This window comes from Vanessa atalanta, chromosome 11 (genome assembly GCF_905147765.1).
Source record: "Vanessa atalanta chromosome 11, ilVanAtal1.2, whole genome shotgun sequence".
Taxonomy (NCBI): Eukaryota; Metazoa; Arthropoda; class Insecta; order Lepidoptera; family Nymphalidae; genus Vanessa; species Vanessa atalanta.
Genome location: NC_061881.1, coordinates 11,318,306 through 11,338,605, shown reverse-complemented (window position 1 = coordinate 11,338,605; position 20,300 = coordinate 11,318,306). Strand labels below are relative to the sequence as shown.

Sequence of the window (20,300 nt, the reverse complement as noted above, 5' to 3'; positions counted from 1 at the left end):
TACAATCATTTAAATTTATCAAAATGAGAAACTTTTAATTAAAGTATGTAAAGTAAAAATTAATTCTATTTTTAATTTGAAAACGCTTCTCTCAAATTGAATTAAAGATATCGTTCAATTTGTGTTTTAAGTGTTTAACCAATTTCGTCGTTTGCACATTTTCTTGTTTTTAGTTAGCAATCTTCAAATTAGATCCGCTCTGATCTTAATCTAATAATTTAATGGTAACACTGACTATTGCAATTTTATTGTGATCTCGCCCTGACTCTTAGACGAACATGATGTAGGCATCAATAATAACAGTGTTCTTAATACCCTTTGAGAAGCAATCATTCTTAATTTAATTATCAGCACGACTACTGTTCTTTCATTAATTGTAATTCGATAGAAAAATAAGTGTTAAAAAGACGTTCAATAAATAAATTACCTACTTTATTTATGAGCCGAGATGGCCCAGTGGTTAGAACGCGTGCATTTTAATCGATGATATCGGGTTCATACAAACAAACAAACATGACAAGCACCACTGAATTTCAAGTGCTTAATTTGCTTTTATAATTCATCTCGTGCTCAGCGCTGAAGAAACTGACTTGCATGTGTCTAATTTCAACAAAATTCTGCCACGTGTGTATTCCACCAACCCGCTTTGGAGCAGCGTGATGGAATATGCTCCAAACCTTCTCCTCAAAGGGAGAGGAGGCCTTAGCCCAGCAGTGGGAAATTTACAGGCTGCTAATGTTTATTTATTATTAGTTCTACCTTTACATTATTCTTGTTTACTTACTTGTGTCTCGTTGGTCTGTTTGCTCAATATAAAACCACATATCTTGTCTCAGAGTTTAAGCTCCAGTTCGGACTAGTAAAAAGTAATTGAGTTTTTCTGTAAAATTTTTCAACAACAAACGGCAGTCTAGCAGTTGGAACAGTGTAAATTCACTCGCCTCGGAAAACACGTAAAGCAGCTGATCCTGCACCTCAACTCTTTCCAGATGTGACAGTACACATATTACATACTTTAACATGTATGGTAAAAGTACTTAAAAACACTAATATATTTTAGAACCTACAAATTTATTTATTTATTTATTTAGAACTACCAACAAAAGATACAATAATTCGTGTACAGCAGTAATTTTTAATAATACATTTCAATTGTTCTTTTACTTACAGGTAATTACAGCATGCAATTTGTTTTAGGTAATCATCGACTAACAGAGTTACATTAATAAAAATAATAGATATTCAATTGCGTAAAAAAAAAAACATGTTTACAAAATACAGGATTTTTCTGAATTTATGTAAAAAATAAAAATTGTATTTTTAACGGAGTAGATACTATCATGCAAGATGTCTAGTTCATTGATACCAATCGATAACTCGTTATACGTCCTAGCTAGTCTGTTTATTGTTGAATTTTTTCCTAGGTTGGTTTTTTGTTTAGTTGTTACAAATAAAGGTGACTTGTATCTAGGTATTCTGAAAGGCACGTTAAAACCAATCATAGAGAGGATTTGTGGGCAATCAATTTTATTATTTAATAAAAGTTAAAGCCAAAATGTTTATGTAACGAATAAACCAGTGTAACTACAGCCACAAAGGATCTTAGTTTCCAATATAGGTAACGCATTGATGTCCGAAAATTCACAACAGAGCGATTTTTAAGACATTTTCTGCCTCGCACAACCACTCTGTGGAACCAGCTTTCGCCGGCGGTTTTTCTGAACCGATACGACTTGGGAACCTTCAAGAAAAGAGCGTACTTATTTCTTAAAGGCCGGCAACGCACCTGTAACCCCCCTGGTGTTACAGATGTCCATGGGCGGTGGTAATCGCTTTCCATCTGGTGAGCCTCCTGCTCGTTTGCCCCCTATGACATAAAAAATAAATAAAAATGAGGTATGATTAATATTTACAGTACCAATTTATATTGCGTAATGGCGACCACTAACAATAAGGTAGCTTATTTCCCAGCCCGCCTACCAAAGACAGATAAAACAAAGTAAAATCGCTCGAAAGCCATCGTTTAATTTCCAAAAGGTTAGTTTTGTGATATCCAATAGCACACAAATGTTACTAAACGATTTTGTACAATTGAAAAAATTTAAACTGTTCTAGGATCCGTTTGTAAAAGCGTATACATTGTTCTTCAAACGATTTACTAATCCAGTGTAATGAAATCATAGAGGCTACCCATTTATGTTTACTCTTTCTGTATACAGAATATGTTATAATTTCTGAAAGTATCTTACGATAGTCTAGATGGGTCAGTGTCTAGAACACGAGAATAATAGCCGAAGGTTGCGGGTTCAATCCGGTGCAACCAAATATTTTACATTCGTATGCACCAACTCCCATTTAAGTTTAAACTCCATGTTTAAATAAGTGCCAGGAATTTAGACCCTCAAAATTTAATTTGATATTAACTAGGATTCATCCCCATATTATTATTAACTTCTGAATCCCACGAGTAAAAGATGAACTGTTAAAACAATTTGTTCTCGTCCAGAGCAAAATTAACCTTTGGCAAGGATCCATCTTCCATAAGGACTATCCTGGGAATTAAATACTTGTAGACAATATAATCTACTAATCGACTGAATTATGGGAATACATAATAATAAGTTGTTTTTATTGAATGAGTTGTTATAATTAGAGAGAGTGTTACATTTCTTTTAATTATACTATCATGCACGCAATAATCATCCATATATGTATGCGGTTAAATATGAAAATAGCGTGTACGATTCGAAAAAAATCTGTGATATCCAGTATCGCGTGACTAGTTTTCGTGACGGGATTTCATTTAGCTGAGAAGTAGTAATTAGGATACCCTCATTGCATTGGATTGGCTCACTGAATAGAGAATGGACTACAGATGAATCTGGACACGGAATAGTGAAATTATTTCCGGTCCGGTTATTCCGATATCCGTTCTGTACAAAAGGTGGGACAATTGTAGAATGTTCTGTGTATATTAAATACACTAATTATTTATTTATTTAAGGATTTCAGAATGGAAGGTCTGAAAATGGCTTTAATGCATAATTTAAATGTTCCTTCGATGACAGGAAACCACAGCTTGTGTAATTAAGTTAGACTAAGCTAAATTTTATCAAAATAAAAATATTATATTATTAAATAATCAATGTGAGATATAATAGAAATATATAAATATATCAAATAAAATCATCTTTTTTTATTCAATATAGAAGCGTTACACTTACTTATTGATTGTCAAATTAAATACAACCACCTGTTGAGAAAAGAGAATATCCTGACCTTAGAAAAACCCCCGAAAGAAATTCAGTTATTTTTCTCAATTTGTGATTATTTTCGTAGATTCAAAATCACGAAGAAATAGGCATGTGAACGCTTCATCCCCAAGGTGCGCAATCAACCACGACTTCACTTAATTGTACACCTTTAGTACACAAGCGTTCTATTCTTTTTCAATCTGGTAACAGTGTATAAATATATACACCATATACAAACAAAAATCAAATAGATATTAAAATAAATATTGTTACCATTATTAATTTTTGATATGGTATGTTTTTACAGTGTTGATTATTGCTTTTGGTATTAAACACTTGAATGTAATAATGTATATTATTTGGTGGTAGGAAAAGCTCGTCAGTTTAGGTACCACCCATTCCTATACCAATAAGCAGCGACACTTAGCATCGTGTACCGCTTTAAAGGTTATTGAGTTTAACATCTTAGTACCCAAAGTTGACGGCGCATTGTAAGGGATGGACAATAATTCTTAGAGTATAAATGTCTATTACACGTGCTGACCACGTACCACCAGCACGTTTGTCGGTCTGTCTACCTATTTTACATAAAACAATTTACAAAAAAAATAATCGTTTTCTTAGCAGCTATACATGGCAACGATAGATCTATTTTTTGATAATATCCGACTTATTTTTGGCTGCAATATTAACTTCAAATTATTTTATATTTACGCTTATTCTTCGAATTTATTGGTACATTGGATTAATCATGCTACAGACGCTATAAAGCATGATAAATAATATAATAACAACTCAATGCCACCTGCTATTATTAGCTGACTTCGGAAAAAGAGCTATCTTTTTCGCCTTATTTATTCAACCTTCTTCAAATATATTTTTGGCGCTATTTTACAATAAACAAAAACGATAGTGTAAAGACTGAACGCAGTGTTCAAATATAAAATTAAATCGTTGTTTTAACGCAAAAACAAAAGCAGTACAAAATGGCATAGAGCACCAGCATCAGTATCAGCACAGTCTGCTACTGCTCCAACTCAGAAACAACCCTTAAATTGAGCATTCCATAGAATATTATGTTACTTTGTAAAATAGTTTACAAAGTATAAAAAAAAAGGAAATTATGAGATGAGATTCGTCACGATACGTATGAATTGAACGATTGCAAGCATTATTAGGTATTTAAATTATTTATTTTAAGTAATTGCAATAATTAAGTATATCAGCAAGTCTGGACTCTTTTCACACAAAACTCACGATTCCTAATATTTTATATTATTTTACTAATAAATTATAATGATAAATTAAATATGAATTATTTACTTTATAATAATAATTTTTACTTTATAATAATAATTCATATTTAATTTATTAGTTACCTTAACCTTAACGTTAATCGCATGGGATTTTCCGAAGATTCCAAATTTTGGGTTCATAGACAATGGATGCTATAAGGAATAATAACCATGCCTTACATCGCCAAATAATACGCCACCAAACTTGGAATTAATATAAAAAGCGCCACCAATGATGGAAACCATGAAGTTATGTCCCTTGTGCCTGTAGTCACTGGCTTACTCATCTTTTAAGCCGGAACACAACAATACTGAGTAATACTGTTTGGCGGTAGAATATGTGAAGAGTGGGTTATACCTACCCAGGCGGGTTTGCACAAAGCCCTACCACTAAGAATAAATATTTAAATAAAAAGTATTCATTGTCAAATGTACGCTTTACTTTACTTTAAAATTCTAGTCCTAATATCAAGATATCCTGAAATAATCAAACGATAACATAAATACTATGTTAAAAGCATTTGTTTTTTTTAAGTTGAAATAAATTGAAATAAAATTTATTTTTATTGAAGTGGCTTAAAGGACGTTTCGTCATTTCAAAAGATGAAATTTTATGATATTAAATAAGTTTTGAATATAGTATGTAAATAACACAAAAAACTAACATAGTCTAGTTACAATTTTATTAACAATTTATAATAAATGTAAACATAAATTATATCAATGACAGAAATCAATTAAGGCAACTAAAAATCAAAAGTTGATGCAAGAGTGTGTCATCTTCTAACGTATACTGATCAATTATAATTTGAATAATTTATTTTTTTCATAAAGCAACATCGATGTAAATCCATTTTTACTGAAAGCAATTAAATAACATTGATGTATTAATACTAGATATAACTTTATCAAAATTAAACCGAAAAAATCTGATATTACACAATATTTTGTTTAAAAATACCCAATCCTTTTAGAGTTTTTAAAACCACCAATAGTCGCTTCCGAATGTAGTAACTCAAACGCACATTATAGACATTACGTAAGAACCCATTAACTTTCCTCATAAGTAAAAATTAATTTTTGTTAATTGATCTTTTATGCGTTACTAAACTATCGATCCGATTTTGATGTAATTCTTGTGATTTACTTTACACGCGAATGTTCTTGACCTCATTTTTTTTTCTTTGTATGTTTTTCGTTCGATATGAAATGTTTTAATCAAATTGTTTGTACCGATAAGTCTGACTGAGAATTCTTGGACTTAATTTGTGTGTATAGTGCACCCGTCATTCATCGTCCAGATGACCCGATTGCTCGTTTACCTAAAATTTGGGAGAACAATTTATAGCCGTAAATCTTTTTTGTACACAAAATGATCCAACAAGCTGTAAACGTTGCTAAATAAAAGTGAAAGTACAAAAGCGAACTTATCCCAATGAGAGATCTTTTTCAGCGAATCTTCCAAGAATAAATAAAGAACCGACTTTCTCGTCTACAATGCGTATATATTTATAAATAAATGTCCCAAGTAAAATAAATAAAATAAACAGGTCTACGATGTACGACCTCTCTTACTTCTCACAATGGTAATAATGGTTATCATGTCGAGTTATTACCAAACGAGATTTTCGCATTTTTATAATGAATCACATACGATTCCCGCGGGGATCTTCCGAGATCTATTCATTACTTGGAGCTTGTACGTGGATCCGTTATTAGGTTTTCACAATGCGAAGATTCTTATTACGGATTAAAGAACTCAAGTAATATTGATATTACGTATTTTAGATGCTCAGTCGATGAGATCATAATGCCGTAAGTACGCGAAATATTTACGGAATTATCGTCTGCTTTATTGTGTTAAACAGAGGATCGTGAGCTTAGTTTTGAATGTAGTAATATAGTTTGATAGTTACAAGTACTTATTATTATTTTCCTGGATATATATTTGATGAACACAATTTTTATTTTATAATTAATTTATTGATTTCCTTAGTTCCTGAAGTAAGGGACGGGAAGGAGACTATCTGAAAACTAGTGCTGTAATTTCGCAGCTATACAAAACTGCTACTTATTATCACATAACAATATACGTGAAATTAAACGTGAAACTGTCGTTATTGGTTTAGTGTTTGACAACAAGAAAAGTATCGTTCTTTATTTTGTAGCCTTCAAGAACATATTCCAAAATTAATGTATTTTGAACAGGTCAAATGTTACCAAACTGACGTAAACAATTGAAACCAAGATCTGGGATTTAAAGTTAAATTAAAAACTTCCGTGTTTTTGTTGGACGTGGCTGTTTAAGCCGAGACCGGGAGGACTATTCTGAGATGACATTTTCGAAACTCGAAATCGAATGTATACTATAATTCCTTATAAAAAAAATATTATAAACTTAAACTATAAATATTCATTTTAAATTATCAATTCTATTGTTAAAGAAAATAGAATCATTTTTTTCTTTTTCTTGTTTTGATCGTGTGTCAGCACTTGAAAACTTAACTGTGATAATATGTGGTAGATTTAAGCCAGCTATAGTCGGGTTAGATGAAGGTACATTATGGACAGAGCAGTTATAGAGTTTAATAAAAAACATCAGTAGCAAACATTTAAAATATAACAATTTTTCAAAAGTATTTTTTTCATTATACGATTTATGCTTCAAATCACAGGATCGACCTTTAAAAGCATACTCACATTACAAAATATTAAATTACATAAACAGTATTCCATAACACATTCAAATTATTGTAAATTATACAATTACTGAAGAAACGAAACCTTTGCCTTCTGTAAAAAAAAAATACAAATAAAAATTACATTCGATTTTTGAATTTTGAAATTCGACTTTCGAATTTGTTCTCACGGAATAGCTCTATAGTATTGGAAACACGTCAAGCGTTTTACGTCGTAATGTTTTTCTTGTTGCCTTCTTACTCGGTCCGTGAAACTTTGGGTATCGGGGAAGTTCGTAGCTAGGTTTTGCTTGCGGACCCGCTCTAAGTTTTTACTGACGTTCTTGAGCAGATGCGTTGAAGAAGTTTAGACATTGAAGATCAGGTAGCTTAAACTCCAGTATGTATAGACAGTTATTTAAGTCCAACATTTCCGTACATTCTTTATTTTATAACTTAAGCAAAATAAGCAGTATTTAATACAATAAATTATGAAGAGGAGGGTTGGAACACGTTCTATCACGCTACTCCAATATAGTTGGAATATACATATTGCAGGTTTTATGAAATGCATGCAAGTTTCCTGCTGCTGTTTTCATCACCGAGATAATTTACAGTCATCCTCAGCCACGTGGCTATCTTACCTCAAATCGTTTTGGATTAAGCTTCAATCCTTCTTCTTCTTTCTCCTCAAAACCAAAATAAATGAATTATTATTATATAATACCTATTTTTTTATAATTTCTCACTTTATAATTATTATAATTGACCGCTTAAAAAATATGCAACATTTTATTAAAATGCTTAAATAAGCCTTTTTTTCTTTGCAATATTTCAACGGCTTTGTGTCCCGTCTCAAAGCAAGCTCCTACCTCAAATATTAAAGAACGAGGCCATTGACCTGACAAAGGACAATTTTAAACTGTTTTAAGAATTTAAACAATTTTAGGTTCAATAAAATGCAACCTGCATTCGAATTCTTAACGTTATTTAAATTAAAAAAATATGACGTCATCAAATTATATACAGAGCCGATAAGCATTTCACTACAGTACCCAAAAAACTTTAACAAACAACCGAAATTACAGAGCAATGTTACATAAACGAAAAATAAAAACAATTTTCCCCTTAAACCGAATTTAATCGGAGCTCGTCTAAAAAACTTCGAGAAAAGTTCCGCGCCACGATGTAATCATAAACAATAATCTTAAACTTTTCACATTAAAATCGCTTTATTATTCAAGGAACGCGGAGTTTGACCGTTTGCGGCATTAAGAATGCAAACCTCGTTGGGTGCGCGTGTTTCAATTATATGTTATGTTGAAACGTGAAACGTAAACGTTGAGAGATAACGTAAAAAACAACGTTTTCGACCGTTATGTGAAACATTTGTGTGAAATTGTTATATGTACTACGTTTATTATTTTTGCTGTAATTCTTGTAATTTTTTAATGACAATAGCGGACGTATTTAAAATTAAATAAGGACATTCCATATAAATTCCTATTTAGGCTGACGAAAAATTTTATGAATATGTCGTTCAACCTTCGAATTCTTTAATTTAAACAACAAAAAATAAACTTCTAGTCTACGTTCATATGGAATAGAGAAAAAGTAAATCGAAGCGAAAATATATATTATTAATATATGTTTTTAAAAGCAGTTTTAAATCGTTATGTTACAGGATTCAGTATTTATCGATATCAATAAACGAATTTTTTTTAACATACAACTCATTAAAGGACTAAATATTGTCATTCGTACAAAATTAAAACTTGAGGTATGACATTAAATGTTTTTACATTCTAGATCCGTAAAAATATCTCTACAGCGGTCACGACTCTTATATGTTCTTTTAAATTGGGAAAAAGATAAAAGTCGCTGGGGGCTAGGCTGAATGCAGTGGACGCTCCATTAATTCAAATGCCAGCTGACGTATAAACATGATTTTTTTTTCCGGTCGTGTAGATGGCCAGAGCTATGATTCTTTTCGCTCAATCTTTTTGTTTTTGCTTCTGAAAGTTTGGTTTAGGTTATTCCAAATTCAAAAAACCATAAAAATTACTTATCAATCAATTTGTCATGATGATTGTGAATGTATGTATGCATATTTACTTGGCGGTAGGGCTTTAGGCTACCCCGTCTGGGTAAGGTAGGTACTAAGAATTGTTCCAGTTTGTGAGCCGGTGTAACTGTAGATACAATGGACGAATCTTAGTTTCCAAAGTTGGTAGAGCATTGACGATGTAAGGAACAGTTAATACTTCTGACAGAACCATTGTCTATACGGTGGTTACCACTTACCACTAGGTGCCCCATGTTTCCGAACGCCTACCATTATCATAAATATATAACCTAATAATCAATGGGTAATAAATATTGATTGTTGACTAGAATTTTCTTGTTGAAATTTTATATAATGGTACATAGAATTAATTTAAAAAAACACTTGAGTTAACGCAAACATTAGAGAAAAACTTATAAATAAGGAGAAAAATATAAAATAATATCTATAGAATCAGAACGGTGCTAATCATCATAAACAAGTATTAAGATAAAGGCTTTTTATACTTGTATGTTGTATTTTCTTACGCGAATATAGTCGGAAAGAAACTTCTTCACCCGAGAAAATTTCGGACAAATGCTGCCACAACTGTAATACATGTACCAAAACTTCGTAAAAGGGATTTATCGGTATCCAAAATATCTACAGAAAACAATGAACATGAAATTCGGCTCGATTTATTTGTCAGATGATATTAATTTATCCTTTTTTTTATTGAATTAAACCATATAACTTATCAAGCATTAACAAACACATGGTATGAATGACAAGTATACACTTTTTCTATAGACGGACCTATTTAGGTAAGTTAGGTAGGAAGATGGCGTCATAGCATACAAATAAAAACATATACAAAATTTAGATATTTTATATGATGTAGATGTAAAGACATGAATATAAATAGGATTAAAAATTGATTGTAATAATGATAACGATGACCCTCTAACAGATTTCGACAACGACGATAATTTTCAAGGAAAACTGCTCCAACTATTGTGAGCGCAAACACAAGTGTATCCTTTATTCCCTCACTCAGATAATCCGATAGAACTCCAACACAACTGTATATAATTCAGTAGCAAGACTCACGGATTTACGTGCTTACTGAGACACGGGAGTGTAAACGCTGCCAACTTCCAGACTTCTGGCTGATAACGGGAATTTCTTGAAAGAAAATCGCAATAGCTTCGTAATGGCTCAACCCGATGTTTGAACCCTAGCAAGACAATCATTATATCAAAGATACATTAGTAACATAATTATACACATAAATATTGTATTCCTAGCCGTGGGAGGTTTTATTAACTCCATTAATTTACGTATACATTTTATATCATAGAATTGGGGATTTGTTTAGAGAACTTCGATGAATAGTTCATTAAACTAAGCCCTAGCTTAGGTTAAAACCAGACGCGCAACATATTTGAGTTATAATTTATGTATAATTAATTACCTTAATATACATTATTTATTTCTGTAACCATATTTTTTTCTTAGCTTTTCTTACGTCTGAAGACAGCAATGTTTCAGATTTCACCTGACCTTCCAAGTCTCGGTCAACGATCCCTTATAAGATCACTTCGTTGTCCGTCTGTCAATCTGTCTCTGGTCCTGATACTTTTTCTCAGAAACGTGTAAAGGAATAAAGTTGAAATTACAAATACCGAGGTTTGCAGTCCCTTGGAGTTATGAAAAAATTAAGCCTCTAAGTCTTCACAGTGGAAAAATTTGGGCCGTTATGTCGCATCCCTTTCGCAAACTGAATTATAACATTTAAGGTACTTCCTGTTGACCTAGGATTATGAAAGGCAAGAAGGAGTATTATGTAGCACAAGTAAAGAGAAACATCAGCGAACCGTAAATTTAATGTTACATCAGTGTCTGTTGGTCTATCTGTTTGTTGGTACGGAACTGTCCAGTTTCGGCGAATCGCAATTTCCCGTTTTTTCTTTCTATCTTATGCAATTTTTGTCTCAATGACTTATATTAGAGTATAAATCAAAAAGTAAACTGAATTAATACATTCAACAACCACAACTTTATTCTTAACTTTGGACTGAATTTATCCATACAAAATGAAATTAAAGATTACCAATTTTTTTTTATACCTCTTAACATTGAGACAAAATAAATTAACAAACATAATTTGATGTACATATTTAACAGAGAAGGCAGAAAAGTTGATTCACTTTTTTACACTCTTATTTTCGAAGAACTCATTTCGTATCGCATTCGTGAAATGTTGAAACCTACTTCACATTGCATCGCTATTTTGATGCACGTAATTATTAAAGTCGATATCACATATTTTAATATTGTTCATCTCAGTTAGTTGAGATCAGCATAGTGTATACATGCTTTTATGATGTTTGATTGACGCACTTAACAAAAAGTAAAGCTTCTGCTAAATTATGATTGGCTTCAATGATAATGAAAATGAAAATAATTTTAAACGTTATATGTTTAATGTACTTTAAAGTACTTTAAATTGTGCAATTATCAAATGACATTTTCATAAGTCCGTAAAAAGAGGTTATTTTGAGATATTAATTCAGATATCAAAGGGTGTGGTATTTTTTCAATAAACGATGTATAAACGAGGCTCAATTTCGGAAAGCATAAATTAACATTTTATTCAGTTTTAAACGAACGCAAAAAAAAAACATAACAAAAGAAACTCGACCGACCCTTCATCAAATACCAGCAACATTTCAAATGCAAAAATAAAATCGACAGATTTCCAATACAACTCGTTCATTTGGTATACGTAACGAAAAATTTTCCACGATTAATTTAATTTCTCATTCGAAAACGAACGATAAATGGACGGAGTAGCACACGACCTGTCCTCCCATAAAAGCCGTTTAACGATTCATTTTGAACCACAAACGGTCATTTACAACGGACAATGCTGTTTAAAAATCACACGTTGGATGTTTTCGTTAAAATTATAACGTTCTGTTTTTAAATTGATGGATAGTATTGTTGGTTTTAGTTTGTACTTTAAAAAAAAAAATATAGTCTGTGAAATGTGCTCCTTCTTGGGCAAAGGCTTCCTTTTTATCAAGAGAAGGTTTGATAATGATGCTATTGTGCTGGTTGGTAAATAATTTAGTAAGTCGGTAAGCTTTGTTTACATACACAACGAGAACACTATTAGTTTTAAAAATATGATATAATAAAAAAATCGGTATTATCATTAATATTTTGTTCAAACACAAACACACTTTAAGTGTTGAGTAAAAGAGATCCAAAACACTGGACCTAGACAAAAACTGAGGTACTTGTGGAGTGGAGTGGAGTGGTTGGTAATTGTGGAGTTCATAATATATATATTCATAATATTCTCTCCATAAAATGATTCTGTTTACATGTACATGACGCTTCAAACTCCTTACAGCTAAGCCATATTAATCAGCCCCACAGTAGCAGATTCAGAAACATCATTAGCGTTCCATTTGATCTAACATAACCTAGCTTAGTTATTAATGTTCATAATATTCTCTCCATAAAATGATTCTGTTTACATGTACATGATGCATCAAACTCCTTACATCTAAGCCATATTAATCAGCACCACAGTGGCAGATTCAGAAACATCATTAGCGTTCCATTTGATCTAACATAACCTAGCTTAGTTATAACAAGCCAATTAATTCCCAGCTAATTATTTAGAGTTCGATATAACATTTCCTTTGTGATGATAATTAAAACTGATCATTCAACTGTTTACACGAGCTGCCTAAAATTATTCTGCCATCGACACGCACTATTAGTTTAGAAACGTTTGGTGAATTAATTTTTCATTAAAACAACCCACTATATACATTCATAATTATGAAACGATGAATATTTGTCAATATTATTTGAAATTTATTTCTTAATTTATAAAAAAAAAAATCTTATTATGTTGAGGGAGATTTTGTCTTTGATTTAAAACTTTAACCTAACCTAACCTAACTTAGCCTTTGGGGTTCATGGCCTCTCACGAGACTCACGTATTGTCTGTAATTATTTACGGGGACTCAGATCTTTTATCAATCTTTGTAATATAATTTTATTGAATTTCAAAATGTCGTAGCTTTTTTTTATTTCGATCATCAAAAATTTAATATAAATATAATGTACACAAACAAATTGAATAGTAATGAAAATTCCACAAAGAGACCTTCAAGAAACTCAGAAGCTATTCCTTTTTACCAATTAAATCATTTATTCATCTTGCCTGAAAATCAACAACTACTAACTTCGTGTTTCATAATCATCTCTGTTCTATTGATATAGTGATTATTAGTTAATCTGTCATTATAGGCATCGATGTTGAAGGTTAGTTTTATGCTTAAACATTTTTAAATCAAAATACAAACGGAATATTTATATTTCATAAAGGGTTACGCAGTACAAAAAGTCCCTTCAAAAATATTTTTATTTGAAAATAAAAAAAGCGAAAATACCGCACGTTTGATAAAATGTGACATATAAAAGCCATTTTTCAAATTGAAAGAAATGAAAACTAAAATTCATTTCGAACGTATATTTGACTAGAAATTGAACGCTGGACCTGACTATAAATACCAACTCCTACCGCATCCTATATGACTGATAGATTTTTCTGCATACCTATTTTCAAACAAATACACATCCTCACAATCAACGCCTCGGATTTAAAAGGTCGTAAGAGACAAAAGATACATAGAATTACCAGAATATACGATTATTGTTATTTCTTTATTACATAGTTAGGTAAGTGGTAACCACCCATTGATAATAGCGCTGTAAGAAATTTTAACCATTCCTTACATTGCCAATGCCAAGCTTGAGAACCAAGGTGGCTTATTATGTCCCTTGTGAATGTAGTTGCAGCTTATTCACCCTTCAAACCGGAATATAAAATTACTGATGTTTGGTGGTAGAATATCTTGTTTGTAGGTGGTACCTACCCAGACGGGCTTCAGCAAAGGCCTGCTACCAAGAATATATCTAACTATACTTATAAAATGACATGTCCTTACTGACTGATTCATCATCGCTGAGGGTAAACTATTAAAGTTAGGGCCATGAAAGTTGGTGAGTAGGAGTATTTTATTGAGTGGACACCAACTAAGGAAGGAATTTTGGAAATCATACTCCTAAAGAGGCGAAATAGGAGTTGAAAGTTTGTATGGAAGTCCGACATTTTTTATGTTTGAATCCTGATACTTTGTTTTTGGGATAATAATTAAAAATGAGTTGATACGTATTTAGGCGTTTCTACATATTCTACCCCCAAGAGGGTAAATATGGGTTCAAAGATCATATGGAAGTCCGTCATTTTGTAAGTTAGATACATGAAAATTTCTTTTTGGGATACGGATTAAGAATGAGTTGATATGTATTTAAGGAAAACCATCCTTTCTCATCCAGAATTCCACGCCTAAGGGGCTTAATAGGGGTTGACATTACGTATATAGGTTATTCTGGATGTCCGTCATTTTTAAAGTATTATGCATGAAATTTTATTTTTGGGCTACTGATTAAAAATGAGTAGATATGTATTTAAGCGCTTCTGGATATTTTACCCTAAAGGGTGAAGTACACACCAATGTGGTATGCAAAGAGGTCTTTAATTTACGTATTATTTTAATTTAGTCTGTGAATATATTCAACTTACAAGCAAGAAAAGCCGCGGGCAAAAGCTAGTCAGTTATAAAATTTCAATTTGGAGGTAGTTCAATAAAATTTCAAGTAAAATATTAGCAATTAATATTATAGTCACATTAATCTTAATCAAGTTAATCTATATTCATATTATAAAGAGGTAAAAATTGTTGTAATAATTTACAACTACATATATAAATAACGCATATAAGGAAAACAGGTAAATTGTATTCAACAATATTGACCTCAGGACTCTTACGTCCTTACAACGCTGAACAAATAATTCAGCTCTGGCAGCCGTGGGATTATTAACTTGACCTAATTCTAATATTGCCTCTTGGGAGAAACAAATAATTACGAATTTGGTAAACATAAATATTTAACAAATTCATAACACACAAAGTGATAAATAACTATTTCTTTGAATGTTATCGTTAATTCAAAAACTGATAATCTTAATTTTTTCTCCGAAGATTTTCTAACCCATTCCGAAAACGTTGGAAGCAAAAATACGTTCTCGCAGACACCCTTATGAACAACGTTTCTCTGAGCCCTCACGTAGGCGTACTTGGCTTCTCCAAATTATGATGCTATCAACACATGTAGCTATAATACCGGCCGCATTACACATACTGGAACAAAAATTGTACCATTTCTGTTCGTCAGTATAACCAACCAGAGTTAGATTTTACCCGAGCGAAATCACGCGGATAAGAGCAATATTGTCTTGAAGAATTTAAGCTTATCCTTATACTGCTCTTTTGTACAACTACCAATACCAATATATTTTTCAAAATGTCTATTAACTTTTGTGATTAAAACACTCGTATTTTAAGCTAAGATTGCAAGACGTCACCTCACCTCACCAACTCCTCACCTCCGCACCTCACCAACTCCTCACCTCCGCACCTCACCAGTCACCAAGTGTATTTTCATGTGCTTAATTTATGTTTATAATTCATCTTGTTCGTGTTCATCGTGTTTGCCAGTGAAGGGAGACATCCCGAGAAAACCGCAAGATGGATGAAATACTGCCTCACGTCACAACCAACATTGGAGCCAAGTAATTGAATAAGTTCCACATCAGACCGTTTAAGACTGTATCGTCTTAACTTTTTTATTAAATACTAGTTAATGCCCGCGTCTTCAGCATAAAAAGTCTATGTCCTTCCTTGGAGTTCAAATTCGTTTCAGCGGTTTGACCGTGAAAGAGTCACAGACAAACATAATTACCTACGCATTTATAATATTAGTAAAGATGATACATAAACAGTTATTATGCCATCAAAACATTGTGCTCCATTAAAATGTCTATAAAACCGAAAGAATAATCAAAGCAACAATCGTTAAAATCTAGATAAAATCAACCGATGCGTAAGTGCAAAGTTGAAATATGAAACGAGTTGTTTGCACGAAATGCAATAAATTCGGTGTGAGCGTTGCTAGCGAACTTTTAAATCACATTTCCATCGCATACAGATGATGTTCATTTACAGTTCCAAATAACCGCTGTTTTCAGAACTTTTTTATTTCGACTTTTATGTGAATAATCAGTTTTAATGAGATTTATATTCTATATAACATTATTTACTTTGAATATGATGAAGTTTGTGGCTTTATTTAACTACGATGTGGAATAATCGTGTGTATACTCATAAAAATAGGATGATTTATAGATCAAACGAAAACATGTACACTCTGACTCAAAACCACGTAAGTTTTGATATGTCTGGTATTATTGTTCGTCTGGTATATAAAAAGACTAATAATTATTTTTGTGGATCCTACTAATCTATTGGTACGCTTTGTTAACAGCCGAGACAACGAACTGCATGACGCTCTCTTATACCTTTATGCCTCTCTCCTCTATTTCTCGTGTGTGTGTGAGGTATATTGTTGCCATGTACGTATTTTGTTGCTATATATTATTATAACAATAACATAAATATATCTATTCTATTAATTTAGGTATATTTTAAATTTCTTCTACTTCATAGCCTATCGAATTCTAACTTCATCTAGCGGGCTTTCATTGACAGGCACGTTATTTTTAATAGTTTCTCTATTTATAGCCTTTTTGTAAACACATAGTACATTTGCATGTTATTCTATTTCAAGTGTGTTTATAGTTTACTCAACAAGGAACAAAATTACCAATTTAAAGGCGTACTCACATTAGGTAATCCTGTATCCTGGGTAGCCATTTTATATTCAAATTCTATGTTTAAAAGCTTTTGCAACGAAGTAAAGAGGCTTAAATGATTAAAATTGTCTTATAGTGTGAATTTTATTGGAAACTGGGTGGAACTGGATCAAAGCGGTTTTAATGAGACTGGAGGAACATTAATTATCAGCTTATAACCGATAACGTAGGTTAGGTGGGAATGCTTTCCTCAATTTGATAACTATTCTGTTATTTATATTTAACCGCTTATTGAGCGCTTTAGATTATTAGTAAAATTATGTGCTAATATCACCTAGGGTAGCGGTAGATTTTGACAACCAACAAGCAAGTGACAAGCTTGAATTTGGTGTTGACTTTCCATAAAGCGCGCTTAAACACACACAACTTGAAAAAGCAGGATGATCTATGTTCGCCTGTAATTTTTTTTTTTGCGAATTTTATCTTTACTAATTCTTATATTAAAATATTTTTTTTAATTATTATAAAATTCCGAAGCATCAAAATGCTTATTATTTTTGTTTCGTATTCGCAATTTATAATTTAATATTTACCAATACATAAAATAGTTGTCGTAAGTAAATGAATAAAATATAAAAATTCAATAATAAAAAAAGTAGTTGAGATACTATTTTTAAGGTTAATTTTGAAAAAGTTTTTGTAAGACCTACAATTTATTTAAATATCAGTAAATAACTAAAAAAATAAATAAATAACAACAATATTAGCTATGGGCTAACATCATAGAACGTAAACAAAAACTTCCAAGCGTAGCTATGAAATGGAAGATACACGACACATCAGGGTTAAATTAACAATCATGTTCACCATTACTACGTCGTTGTATAGCTATTTCAAATACAAAACGGATATCTCTTGTAGCACATAAACATCAACATGGCGATCCAAAAAAAAATACACATACTAAGATTTAAACTTGGTTGGTTGAGTTTTAGTCTCGTGTCCTGGTAAAACAGAATTTCTGGTATCCCTATTCTACAAGGAATCCCGACACATTTGTAAGCTGTCATCTTGACACGCACGTTGATTCCCTTACTTGGCACGAACTTGACACCATCTTGACATGCGTGGACTTACGCGCTCTCCTTTACATGACGTCTCTTCCTGACTTGACATTTATCAGATTAGCAGCGCTTGATAAACACGCCCTTGTCAGTCTTTGGCTTATGTTAGTTAATAATATATACGAGTCCCACGTGTTATCGTGTACTATCAAATGTTTTGAGGACGGTCAAATCTCAGACTGTCTTATATTGTTATTAAATATTTATTGTTTATGATATTTATTTACATTCTGGTTAAGTACATCTGATACCTACAGAAAAGTAGGTACGTGAGTAAATTTGAAAGCAGCTATCGTTGGAGGTAAAACTGAAAGAAATCAGACTATCGTGATATGGACAGGAATACGGAAACATTAATATCATGAATTAATATGCAAGAAGGAATTGAGAATATGATTATGGATAGAGATGAATGGAACAGAAGTAGTACGAAACGTCAAACGCAAAATTTTAAATATACGTTAATCAAATATACTCTTACGCTTTGAATATGTTCTTAATTTGCCAAAAATAATTGGTATGAAACTGAAAATAATTTTATGATAATTGTTTTCCCTAATAGAAAACAATAGGATGTTCAGAAAATAAGATTGAATTTATATATAGACGAGCGAACGTCAAACGACTCGACTATTAATCATTGTATCATATAATTAAACTATCGTCTTGGACTCAGTTGTGACTCAGAAATATAAGAAAGGAAGTTATTTTTGGGATGAAATTAAAACACACAATTCGACATATAATTTGTATTAAATCAACAATATTCTTAGTCTTTACATTCTTTGGTATAATTATTAGCTCATTTAGGTACAGTTAACTATTTTTAATTTCCCCTTATCTCTTGACCAGAATTGAATACATCTATTTCATATCTATTTTAATATTTATAATAAGTGATGTTGCAATCCAATAAAGCGAATAGAATAAAGAAATAATACATTGGAAATAACCAATCAGAACTGTTTAATCAAGGTCATACAACGAATAATATTATCTTGTAATTTGATTGGTTGATCTCGATTTTCTTTCTCATTCTATTTCACCTTATTGGAATGAAACGGCACTCCAGTACACGTATGATCATTATGCCTATGTATTGTTAGCCCACACAATAATGTGGAGCAGTAGAAGGATTTGGCACGCGTGCAGTTTGGCTCCAGAACCAGGCGACGTCACTGCAACAGAAAAAAAAATTGAATAAAATTGAAGTTGAATATGGAATGTAGCCGAATTCGCTTTGAAGTTGTACCGCATTCTGATGGTATCGATAGATTTTCTGCAGTACGAATAATTCATTCGAGCAATGTTTTTTAGAACGACCATTAAGCTGAATACTTAAAGGAATCACATTGATACATTAATATTTACTTATTCAAGCTTTTAGCTTTTTTGAGCACCATGTATCATGTAATATTATGTTTATGCATTTTTTTGGAAAAAGATGACATCTTACGTTGTAGTTACACTTCAACCAAAAAATTATGTTACTGTGTACGCACATTTATAGGTTATAAAAGGTTTGTTTTTCTTTTTACACAAAGAATATAATGTTTTTGTTTGTGTAAAAAGAAAAACAAACTTTTATAACCTATAAATAGACAAAGAAATATTAACCACTCCTTACATCACCTATGCCTAACCAACCTTGGGAACTAAGATGTTATGTCCCTTGTGCCTGTGATTACACTGGCTCACTCACCCTTCTAACCGGAACACAACAATACAGTGTATTGTTATTTGGCGGTAGAATATCTGATGAGTGGGTGGTACCTACCCAGAAGGGCTTGCACAAAGCCCTACCACCAAGTAAAGCCTTCGTCCCAGCTTATTTTGTACCAAAATTCGTGGTTAGCAATTCCGCGGTTAAGCCAAGGAATCATAACAGACAGAAAAAAAGTCCGACATAATATTAGTAGAGATATTGAAACAAAATAAAAATAACTGTATAACTAATAGAGATTCATAAAGATTTTTTATCACTCAGTCATCATGAAACTTAGTCGAGGCTTACAATAGCTGCCCTGTAAATTCTAACAATGTTGCGACATGAGCCAAGTTAAAATGATTCCCTAACAACGATACTTTGTACGCAGAGGAAATT

General features: G+C 31.9%; 1 protein-coding gene across 1 annotated transcript in view; it reads right to left on the bottom strand.

Annotated features, from left to right (window-relative positions):
* Nucleotides 1-18,978: 18,978 nt before the first annotated feature.
* The window catches only part of LOC125067230, a 94,425-nt gene continuing 93,103 nt past the window's right edge, over nt 18,979-20,300 (bottom strand). Inside the window, exon 8 of the mRNA XM_047675703.1 lies at nt 18,979-19,374. Coding sequence (XP_047531659.1) covers nt 19,289-19,374 — 86 coding nt within the window. The 3' untranslated portion in view covers nt 18,979-19,288. The remainder of the gene's footprint in view (nt 19,375-20,300) is intronic.